This window comes from Megalobrama amblycephala, linkage group LG19, assembly GCF_018812025.1.
Source record: "Megalobrama amblycephala isolate DHTTF-2021 linkage group LG19, ASM1881202v1, whole genome shotgun sequence".
NCBI classification, from domain to species: domain Eukaryota; kingdom Metazoa; phylum Chordata; class Actinopteri; order Cypriniformes; family Xenocyprididae; genus Megalobrama; species Megalobrama amblycephala.
Window position 1 is genome coordinate 36,266,781 of NC_063062.1, and position 12,386 is coordinate 36,279,166.

The 12,386-nt window shown below is 43.3% G+C and overlaps 1 protein-coding gene across 1 annotated transcript; it reads right to left on the bottom strand.

Annotated features, from left to right (window-relative positions):
* Positions 1 to 63: 63 nt before the first annotated feature.
* Positions 64 to 9,514, bottom strand: LOC125254643. The gene is made up of 2 exons (XM_048169347.1): positions 9,018 to 9,514; positions 64 to 2,227 (listed from the first exon to the last, which is right to left on the bottom strand). Exons 1-2 carry the CDS (start codon positions 9,067 to 9,069, stop codon positions 738 to 740), a joined length of 1,542 nt encoding a protein of 513 aa, XP_048025304.1. The 5' UTR covers positions 9,070 to 9,514; the 3' UTR covers positions 64 to 737.
* Positions 9,515 to 12,386: the final 2,872 nt, after the last annotated feature.

Sequence of the window (12,386 nt, forward strand, 5' to 3'; positions counted from 1 at the left end):
ATATTATCTGCAAGCAGTTTTTTTTTTCCAAATATACTTTTAAGATTCAAAGTGCACTACAAATTAGGTGTACCTCGGATCCATATTACAGGTACAATATGTAGGATTTCTCTCCGCTAGAGGTCACTAGAGGCCTATTCAAATCAAAGGCTTGTGGTCTTCAGCTCAATGGCCAGTGGAAACAATCGGGATAAACCACTGGCCTAGTGGTTTTTTGGATATTTTACTGCAAAAATCGTACATATTGCACCTTTAAGTACACTTCTTTTTCACAAATGCAATTAAGTACACTTTTTCACAAAAGTAGTCACAATTTTAGAGAACAAAGTTGTCATTATGAGATATAGATTGACTTTGTGAGATATCACAATGTGAGATGTAAAGTTGGACTTTTACTCTAAGAATATACAATCCTCAGTAGCCTATTTAAAAGTTATTCAATTGGGTAAATATCCAAGGTATAAAATATAACCTGTATCTTCAATAATTGACTATTTCTTCACACAATTATTTTATAAGAAGGCAAACCCCAGAAAGTACGCTAATGATCAGTCATTATTATTGTTTCACATTATCTCCAACAATGTTCTTGACTTGTTATTTGTTATTTGTTTGGCTTTCACTGACTGATACAAAAAAGTCAATACTTTTCCCAACAGAATTCCTTAAAGCCCTGAGCTATTATTCATTATTTACTGACTTGAAACCAGTGACAGACAGTACATCACGACAATCATTTAGGCCTCAGTGAATCCACAGTCCTGTAGAACTTTAGAAACAGCAGGTATAAGATCTGTGGCATAGTCCCACAGATGATCATCTCTTATAAGGTTTGCGTTTGGGGTGATATCAATGTATTTCGAGTGGTACATGCGAGCGATGGAGTTGCTCACCCTTATTGTGGTGGATCCAGGATTCACAGTTTCCAGTAGGCCATGTACAGTAGCCTTCAGAGTTAGCCGAGGACTTACTATAATCTTGTAATTGTTGAAAGCTGTGGGGTCATTGGGTATTCGCTCTATATAATTTAAAATATTCCATCCCGTTACATTTTTCCATTTGTCTTGCTCGTAATCCGTATGAGCTTTTGCAGTGAAAGGGAAAGCATTATTCTCAAACTCAAAGCCCACAGTAGTGCCGTACATCTTCTCAAGCTCAGGCAACAGCTCCGGCCAGGTTTTCACCTTGAGAGGCAGAATGAGCTCATCTAGGTCTTGTAGAGCCACATAGTGACTTTGGTACATGTAACGATAAATACAGTCATTAAGTGCAGGAATTTGCCCATAGTAATGCAGTTCACCTGAAGATAAATCTTTCCTCCAGCCACTTGACACTTTGATGTGATTTTTAATGGTCCATGGGATGATCTCTACAAAACCTCTTTTCACATAGTAGTCCAGAACCTTCTGTGTGTTTGAATCACAGTTGGTTTTATATATCGCCACCCTTTGAGCACCAAGCAGTCTGAACATCTCCATTGACTCGACTAAATTCAACACATTCTTGTAGTCATACATGACAGAGATGCAGATTGTAAATTCATATGGGAAGACTGCTGGAACATCTCTGTTTCTAACGGGTAGGAAGGATGTTATTCTCTCCGAGATCTCTCTGGCTGTTATTGCAACATGCGTTGGTATCGAACACGGGCTATTGATGTGACACGTGATGGTAGCGGTGCCGTACTCAAAACCAAAGTGGTCAGAATGAATTGTGTATTCCGCTGGTGAGGTCACGTTCCTCCCATCACAGCACATCACACAGCTGTATTTCACCTGCTCTTCACGGAGAACGATGGCAATTGTCTTTATCTGTTTCTCTCCAAAGCGATAATCCATATAAGAGCCAGTCACATATGTGTGAAGGTTCCCGACTTTAATCACAGGACCGTCCTTCACTTGAACACCACACGCTTTTGGAGCCGGAGGACTAGTGGATGTGTGATCGACGTGTGGTGTTTGGACGGATGGTAAATGTGTGCTTGGAGGAGGATTTGGCAGGTCAGAGTCTTCAAGCTCATTTTTTTTTTGCATGATAGGTTTGGCATTAGGTGCTTTAAGTTTGGCATTAGATATTTTAGAGTCATCTTGCACATAAATGAAGATGATTAAGAAAAACACAAATAAAATGGCAGAAAAATAAAAGATCTTCAGTCCACAGACCATCTTGTTAAAAGCCTTTGTTTCTGATTCACTCTCCAGTCGGTTATATTTCACATCACATTTCCCTAGGGAAAAGAAAGAAAAAACACATTTTATGGTTGTCTCTAATAAAGCTTTTAGCTTTAATGGACAAATGCACTTGTGACTGGGATGTGAACTCTGGTCTCCAGCACATCCACAACACAAGAAGTCAGACTCAAGAAAAAAAAAAAAGGAAAAAATAAAAAGAGCTGGAGCAACACAATTGGTAAACATTTTCTCACAATTTAATTTAATTGAGTTCAATCCACTTTCATAAGTAACTGTCCATTTGTGTTTGGACTTCATGAATATTTTTTTCTTGCATTTTTATGGAATACTGCATTTACAGTCAGGTCCATAAATATTGGGACATCGACACAATTCTAATCTTTTTGGCTCTATACACCACCACAATGGATTTGAAATGAAATTATGTGCTTTAACTGCAGACTTTTAGCTTTAATTTGAGGGTATTTACATCCAAATCAGGTGAACGGTGTAGGAATTACAACAGTTTGTATATGTGCCTCCCACTTTTTAAGGGACCAAAAATAATGGGACAAATTAACAATCATAAATCAAACTTTCACTTTTTAATACTTGGTTGCAAATCCTTTGCAGTCAATTACAGCCTGAAGTCTGGAACGCATAGACATCAACAGATGCTGGGTTTCATCCCTGGTGATGCTCTGCCAGGCCTCTACTGCAACTGTCTTCAGTTCCTGCTTGTTCTTGGGGCATTTTCCCTTCAGTTTTGTCTTCAGCAAGTGAAATGCATGCTCAATCGGATGCAGGTCAGGTGATTGACTTGGCCATTGCATAACATTCCACTACTTTCCCTTAAAAAAACTCTTTGTGTCAGGTGACCCTAGATGACCCAGAGGCGAAGGTAATTCACAAAGTTTATTGTAGTCCCAATATACGAACAAAAACAGACTGGCAGGCGCTATGTAGCAAACACGCTGCAGCTGGAGAAACAAAGGAATTATCAGTAGCTTCCAGAGTCACAGATCCTCGACAGTTGTCCCACTGTAGTGAAGCGTAGAGTGACGGAGATGGTTCTGGCTGGCAGATAGTAGCAACCACGCCAGTAGACAGGTAGTTCTATATGGCTGAACTGGACAGCAGGAAATTAGGTCGGGCTCTGGACTGGGGCTGGGACTAATAATAGCTACTAACACACACATAAATCTCATCAAGCACAAGAGCTAGGAGCATGTCACACAACAATTCCCGGACACAGACAAGAACAAAGAACAGGGAGAAGTATGCAGCGCAATCAGTGCGAAGACACAGAACAGGTGCATGCGCGAGAGTGCGAATGCCAGAGGTAATGGGGAACAGCTGAAATCAATGAAAGAAGAACGATAGAGGGGATAAAAACACCCAAAAAACACGAGTGATCAAACCTGGCTTATGACAGTTCAACTCCCCTGAGGAGCACCCCCTGGTGCTCCCAAGGAAGAGGACTGGCGAGAGCGAAGGAAATCATCGATGAGCGAGCGGTCCAGGACGCCCCGGGCTGGAATCCAACTCCTCTCCTCAGGACCATAACTCTCCCAATCGACGAGATACTGGTAGCCCCGACCTTGACGGCGCATGTCCAGCAGTCTCCTGACTCTGTAAATAGGAGAACCTTCAGCAAGAGCGGGACAGTGGGCAGGGCTGGTGGGCAGGAGCGCGAACGACCGGCTTAATACATGAGACATGGAAGACCGGGTGGACGCGCCTCAAATTAGGAGGCAATTTGAGCTTAACGGCCACAGGACTAAGGACTTTGATTATGGGGAAAGGACCAATGAAACGTGGGGCCAGTTTACGTGATTCGGTCTGAAGAGGTAAATCCTTGGTGGATAACCAAACCTTTTGTCCACAAATATATCTGGGCCCTCTAACGCGACGACGATTGGCGGCGTGACGGGTACGCTCTCTATTTCGACATAAGGCGGATCTAACAGCTCTCCACATACGTTGGCAACGGTGGATAAAAACTTGGACAGAGGGAATAGAAGTTTCAGTCTCCTGGGAGGGAAACAGAGGGGGCTGATACCCTAAAGAAGACTGAAAAGGAGATAACCCGGTAGCCGACGAGGGAAGAGAATTATGGGAGTACTTGGCCCAGGGGAGTTGCTCGCACCACGACGCTGGGTTACGGAAAGCCAAAGTACGAAACATGCGTCCTAAAATCTGGTTAGTACGTTCAGCTTGACCATTCGTCTGGGGGTGAAAACCTGAGGACAAGCTGGCAGTAGCCCCAATCAACCGACAAAATTCCTTCCAGAATTGTGAAGAAAACTGGGGACCTCTGTCTGAGACGATGTCAGTAGGGAGTCCATACAAACGAAAAACATTCTCAAAATTATCTGTGCAGTTTCCTTGTCAAAGGGAGTTTACAAAGCGGTACGAAATGGGCTGCTTTAGAAAAGCGATCGACAATAGTGAGGATGACAGTGTTACCGTTAGAAGCAGGGAGACCAGTAACGAAGTCCATGGCCAGATGTGACCATGGACGAGACGGAATAGGAAGGGGTCTAAGGAGACCGGCGGGCGGAGAATTATTCGACTTGGTCTGAGCACATACGGGACACGAAGAAACAACACGACACACATCGCGTATTCTAGAAGGCCACCAGAATCGTTGGTTTATGGACGCTAGGGTTCCTCTAACCCCTGGATGGATTACCAGCTTAGAGGAATTACCCCATCGGAGGACAGCGGGCTGCATGGTCGGAGGAACAAACAATTGATTAGGACGGCATCGTTTCGGAATTGAAACACCAGTAAGAGCGGTCTTGACTTGTCTCTCGATTCCCCAGGAAACGCCTGCCACAACGCAACCCTCTGGTAAGATAGGTTCAGTGGAAGAGGCGTCACCAGCGGAACCGAACTGCCGTAAAAGAGCGTCAGGCTTTGTATTCTTTGATCCGGGTCTATAGGAAATAGTGAAATCAAAACGTCCAAAAAAAAGCGCCCAAAGAGCCTGACAAGCGTTCAATCGTTTAGCAGACCGGATATATTCGAGGTTTCTATGATCCGTCCACACAATGAATGGAACAGAGGACCCCTCCAACCAGTGACGGCACTTGCCCAGAACTAAACGAATGGCGAGAAGCTCACGGTTACCGATGTCGTAATTTCGTTCGGCAGGCGAGAGGAGGTGCGAGAAGAACGCGCACGGATGAACCTTATTATCAGCGGAGGAATGCTGAGAAAGATCAGCGCCCACGGCAATATCAGAGGTGTCGACCTTGACAATAAATTGTTCGGTAGGATCAGGCATGATAAGAATGGGTGCTGAAGTGAACAGCTCCTTCAACTTGTCAAAAGCGCGTTGAGCTCCCTCAGTCCATTCAAATCGTTTCTTAGGCAAAGTGAGAGCTGTTAGAGATGCGGCAATGTGACTGAAATTAGCAATAAAATGACGATAAAAATGAGCGAATCCCAGAAAACACTGGAGACCAGTACGAGAATCTGGGATGGGCCATTCCTTAACCGCACGTACCTTAGCAGGATCCATGCTGATGCCGTCAGCAGAGATTACCAAACCCAGGAAAGACACAGAATGAGCATGAAAGACACATTTCTCTGCCTTAACTAAAAGCTTGTTCTCCAATAGACGCTGCAAGACACGACGAACGTGCTGGACATGCACCGCTAGAGATGGGGAAAAGATGAGAATATCGTCTAAATATATGAAAACAAAAATATTAAGCATGTCTCTCAGAATATCATTAACTAGGGCTTGGAAAACAGCCAGTGCGTTGACCAGGCTGAACAGAAGAACCCGATATTCAAAGTGACAGAGAGGCGTGTTAAACTCCATCTTCCACTCATCTCCCTCTTTAATACGCACCAAATGGTAAGCGTTACGGAGGTCCAATTTGGTGAAAATGCGGGCCCCCTGAAGCAACTCAAAGGCGGAAGACATAAGGGGCAAGGGGTAACGATTCTTGACCGTTATGTCATTCAACCCTCTATAATCAATACAGGGGCGCAACGAGCCGTCCTTCTTCTTAACAAAAAAAAAACCCAGCACCAGCAGGAGAAGTGGAAGGAACGATAGTACCGGCTGCCAGACTCTCAGATAAATATTTTTCGAGAGCTTCGCGCTCAGGGGCAGAAAGAGAGTATAAACGACCGTGGGGAGGAGTTGTACCGGGAAGTAGTTCTATACTACAATCATAAGGACGGTGTGGAGGTAGAAACGCATCCCGGGAACGACTGAAGACCGCCCGCAGATCGTGATACTCCTCCGGCACTCCGGACAAATCACCAGGCTCCTCCTGCAACACAGATACAGAAGAGACAGGAGACACAGCAGATATAAGACATTGGACATGACAAGACAAATGCCAAGACTGAATGGTTCCTTGTGACCAATTAACTTGTGGATTATGTTGAACGAGCCAAGGATGACCCAAAACTATAGGGGCAATAGTAGAACGAAAAATAGAAAAAGAAATAGTCTCTTGGTGGTTGCCTGAGATGATGAGACTCATAGGTGCAGTAATAAAGTGTATACTTGGCAGCTCACGGCCATCTAGCGCAAACACAGGAGTAGGGTCATCGAGTTTCAACAAAGGGACTTTCTCTTCACGAGCCCACTGCTTGTCCATAAAATTTCCCTCAGACCCAGAATCAATGAGAGCTTGGCATGTAGTAGACGTTCCTGCCCACCGGAGCACAATGGGCAGAGTGGTGACTGATTTGGCAGGAGAAGAACTAGAAACAGCGCTCGACAGTATCCCCCAGTCTACTGGCGGGCATTCCCTTTTAGCGGGCAAACAGCCACCAGATGTCCCGAACGCCCACAGTACATGCAAAGGTGATGGAGGATTCGATGCTGACGTTCAGCAGGCAAAATGCAAATTCCAGCAGTCTGCATGGGCTCAGGAAACTGAGCGGCTTCAAACAAAACAGTCGCTGGTCCAGGTTGGGGTGGAGATGGAGCTTGTTGGGTTCCACGGGCACGGCGTCGGATGTCAGCACGCTTCTCCAAATGGATAGCCAGTTCCACCAGCTGATCGAGGGCAGTTGGGACTTCTCGCGCATAGATCTCATCCTTAATCTCAGGACACAATCCTTCCAGAAACCGCGCCGTCAAGGCGGGCTCATTCCACTCACATGAAGCTGACAGAGTACGAAACTCTATTGAGAAGTCAGAAACTGAGCGTCCTCCCTGGCGTAAGACAGCGAGCTGGCGGGATGCTTCGCGTCCGCTTACGGAGCGGTCGAAAACCTTTACCATCTCCTCCCGGAACGCAGTGAAGGACTGACAGTATACCGCCTCCGCCTCCTAGACTGCCGTGGCCCAGTCTCACGCTCTCCCTGTCAGCAGAGAAATAACAAATGCAACCTTCGCACGGTCGGTCGCATATGTAGTGGGTTGGAGAGAAAAAACAACTTCACATTGAGTTAGGAAGGCTTTGCATTCCGAGGGCTCACCGGCCTATCTTGGTGGGTTGTTCACTCTCGGTTCTGGGTCTTGGCTGGGAGGAGGAAAATCAGAAAGCTTATGACAGAGAAGTTGAAATTGGTGAGAATTGTTGAATTGGTCTGTCACTTGACCAATGAGGTTCTCAACTGCATGTCTTATCGCAGAGAGTTCCTGCTCATGATGACCGAGCATCGCTCCCTGCATCCTAACAGCAAAGTGAATCTGTGTTTCCTTCGCCGGGTCCATTCTTGGTCCGGGAATTCTGTCAGGTGACCCTAGATGACCCAGAGGCGAAGGTAATTCACAAAGTTTATTGTAGTCCCAATATATGAACAAAAACAGACTGCCAGGCGCTATGTAGGAAACACGCTGCAGCTGGAGAAACAAAGGAATAATCAGTAGCTTCACGAGTCACAGATCCTCGACAGTTGTCCCACTGTAGTGAAGCGTAGACCGATGGAGATGGTTCTGGCTGGCAGATAGTAGCAACCACACCAGTAGACAGGTAGTTCTGTATGGCTGAACTGGACAGCAGGAAATTAGGTTGGGCTCTGGACTGGGGCTGGGACTCAGAATGATAGCTGCTAACACACACATAAATCTCGTCAAGCACAAGAGCTAGGAGCATGTCACACTCACGTACAACAATTCCCGGACACAGACAAGAACAAAGAACAGGGAGAAGTAGGCAGCGCAATCAGCGCGAAGACACAGAACATGTGCGTGCGCGAGAGCGCGAACGCCAGAGGTAATGGGGAACAGCTGAAATCAATGAAAGAAGAACGATAGAGGGGAAAAAACACCCAAAAAACACAAGTGATCAAACCTGGCTCATGACACTTTGGTTGCTTTCGCAGTATGCTTCGGGTCATTGTCCATCTGCACTGTGAAGCGCCATCCAATGAGTTCTGAAGCATTTGGCTGAATATGAGCAGACAATATTGCCCAAAACACTTCAGAATTCATCCTGCTGCTTTTGTCAGCAGTCACATCATCAATAAATACAAGAGAACCAGTTCCATTGGCAGCCATACATGCCCACGCCATGACACTACCACCAACATGCTTCACTGATGAGGTGGTATGCTTTGGATCATGAGCAGTTCCTTTACTTCTCCATACTCTTCTCTTCCCATCGCTCTGGTACAAGTTTATCTTGATCTCATCTATCCATAGGATGTTGTTCCAGTTTATGATGGGGATAATGATTCTATGATTACTAATAAACATGTTAAAGCTAGGGTAGGCAATGTTTTTCACTTTCGGTTATACTGGTTGACACTCCTGATACATCTGGATAGCAATCAATAATAATGGTTTAAATATTAAAAACAAATGTACATATATCTTCTGTGGAAGTCTCAGGACCAAAAAACAGTCCAAATGCAATGTCCTACCTGCCTCCGCGCACGCTGCTGGGCAGACATCACATGTCATTAATGCAAACATAAGGCTATGAAGAGTTGTAGACAGAACAAACAAATAGTAGCCATTTTACAGTTTCTCCCAAACCAAAACAAAAAGCTTATGCTGCATTCATGCCATAACTACTATAATTAAGAGATGGCAACCAGTGACATTATACTTGTGGAGGCGTGGCTTTGGAGACGCTCTGAAGGGAGGGCTGGATGATTTCAAAGCTAGTTTGCTACTCTACTCTTACTCTACCTTTAAGCTTTTTTTCCATAGAAAAGCATTATAAAGAAACTACTGTGTCGGGTGCTTTTTTTTTCTTCTTTTGAGAGGTCATTTAAATATTTGTGGTTTGAGACAGATACAAAACTGACAGGCTATAGTGATATGGATGATTTGCCCGCAGGGCTCCACACCAATCATTTGAATGAAAACTATGAATAGCAACAGAGATGCAAACAGGTAAGGGGGGAAAATGGTGAGAACATTGCATGGGGCAGGGGGCATGCTCCAAAGATATTTGCTTTACATGCTCATTTGTAGTTGTTGTAAGATTTTTTTTTTTTTTTTTTTTTTACCTTATATTATGTCCAAAACTGTTATTTTTTTCACGAAAAACAAACAAACAAACAAACAAAACAAAAACAAAAAAACATTTGACCAAAATCAACACTGGGTCATGTTATAAAAGATGAAGTGCTATGCACGCTATTTAAGATGGTATTGGCTGATGAGACTGCAATTCTGCACTAAAATGCAAACTGTTTGCCCTCTTCCTCTTCACCGTTCCCAGACCTCAGACTTTAAATACATAAAATATCACCCTTTATAGACATAGTTTTTAAAGTAAAGAGTAAAGAAAGCGCTGTACAGTACTTATAGAAACAACCAAGTACCCTTGTAAGACCCCCCAACCCCCTATAAAACACTTTTTATTGGATCTATTAAAAATCCCATAGGTGACATATTTTGATCTCAAAAAGGTGAGTTGTCACTGAAAGGTGAGGAATTTGCATCTATTATAGCAAAGCTGGTTCTCAGTGGCGATTCTGGGTGCATCTGTTTGCCTGTAGGCCTATACAGTATGCATAGGGTGCCACCTTCAGTGTGGCAAAGCAAGGGACACCCATTCGTGCCTCCCAACCCAAAGACACACTGATCCCATTTTTTTTCGCCTGAATTATCAATTTTTCCCCCCATATTTGCCATTGAGCCTTGGAGAGCATCTTGTGTTTTATAGATGGACTTGAGCTTGACTTTTTTTTGGGGGGGGGGTTATGGCACATGATCTCAGACTTTGTCGCTATAGGGAAACAAAGACACTAAAGTGACAACACTGATCTGCCTGCATTGACACCATTGTATGCGGACTGAACAAAGTTGGACGATGACATCACTGTTTTCTCTAAAGCTGCTGTGGAGATAAATGTACTAAATAAATAACTAATGATTTTTTACATTGGAAATGAATCAACACTGAACTTACTTAAGCTGGACAATGACACTATGTTCCTGCTATCACTGTAAAGCTGCTTTGAAACAATCTGCATTGTAAAAAGCGTTAAATAAAGGTGACTTGACTAAAGTGTAATTATGCACTAATGAGCTTCTCTGCTATTTCTCGTGAAATTGCACTGCAAAGTCTTTATTTGTTTATTTAGTTATGTGTAGGCCCATGTGTAATCACATGATACCAAATATGGGGTGATACCATAGGGAAGCCTTTAAAATGTATGTGTAAACATTATAATGTGGTTTTCAAACCCATATAAGGGTTGGTGGAGTTGGAAAGGTTAAACCAAAAAAACAACAATTGAGAAACAAAACAAACTTTATTTTTATTCAAAATCTTATAGTTACAGAGACACAGCCCTAGCCCCATACTGAATAAGACATGTCATCAGGCAGAAATAATAATATCAATGTGTGAGAACTTTAGAGGGCATGTGATGGCTATATTAGTCACCCATAACAACATCTCACTTCCTCGAATAATGTGAGTGTACCCGTTGTGTTGTTGCTATTGTTTATACTACATCTCTTCATTACATGATGCTTAAAATAATGTTTACCATGTGTGGTTATACTCTATGTGCAATTTATATAGTTTAATGATAGAAATAGTAGTTGGTCACACATGGGACATCTGATATTTGAACTCTACGCTCTGTTCATTCTCACAGGAACTTCTGTTAAGAGGAAATGAGTGGATTGTGTGTGTGTGTGTGTGTGTGTGTGTGAGATGCTGCTAGACACTTTTTCCACACCACAAACAGAAGGCAGAATAAAATGTGTTTCACAAAGATCTATCATTCCCAAAGTTTGTCTGTAATGTTTGTAACATTATTATACAGGCAGATGGCGCTATTTTCTTTTATTTTACACCTCTGGAAACTTGCACCATTATATGCAACATTTAACTGTCCCTAGTAAAAAAGTTTAAATTTATATTAAAGGTTTAGCTCACCCAAAAATAAAAATTCTGTCATTAAAGGTGCTAAAGAGGATCTTTTCGTCGACTGAGAAACCAAAGACTGTTAGTGAGTTTTTGAAATGAGCGCATGCGTAAGAACAACCCCCCTCCTTCACAGCTCATTTCGAGGGAACGCCTCCCAAAACTCGTGCACGAGTATTGGAACACGAGTGTTTACCACCGGCATTCGCTGTGTTGTGTTAGTGGATTCATTATGTCGGACTCACCGTAACTCATAATCTGCAGTTGTTACTCCTGTCTCCTGACAAAAACATTGCATGCGGCGCCTGTGGAGTGTGGAAAGTTACTGGAGCGCGCAGCCACGCACGTCTCACGCAAGGAACGTCATGGCAGTGATTGACAAGCCAGAGGGCCAATCCTTCCAGTGCACCTAGTAAATAAATAAATTCCACACCCTAAGACCTTCATTCATCTTTGGAACACAAATTAAGATATTTTTGATAAAATCCAATGGCTCAGTGAGGCCTGCATTGACAGCAAGTTCAATTACACTTTCAAACGCCCAGAAAGGTACTAAAGTCTACAGTTCATGTGACTACAGTGGTTCAACCTTAATGTTATAAAGTGATGATAATACTTTTCGTGCACCAAAACAAAAACAAAATAACGGCTTTATTCAACAATATTGAGTGATGTGTGATTTCAAAACACTGCTTCATGAAGCTTTGAAGCTTTACAAACTTTTGTTTCGAATCAGTGGTTCGGAGCGTGTATCAAACTTCCAAAGTCATGTGATTTCAGTAAACGAGGCTTCGTTACATCATAAGTGTTTCGAAATTTCAATGGTTCACGTGACTTTGGCAGTTTGATACGCGCTCTGAACCTTAGAGTGCTTTTTGACACTTAAGTACTTAAATAT

What these genes read in the sequence shown, in the direction of transcription:
- LOC125254643 (XM_048169347.1), bottom strand. Translation starts at nt 9,069, where the DNA reads ATGTTTGCATTAATGACATGTGATGTCTGCCCAGCAGCGTGCGCGGAG. An exon ending in AGCAGCGTGCGCGGAGGCAG is followed by an intron (nt 2,228 to 9,017) that starts GTAGGACATTGC and finishes TCTTTTCCCTAG; the next exon opens with GGAAATGTGATGTGAAATAT.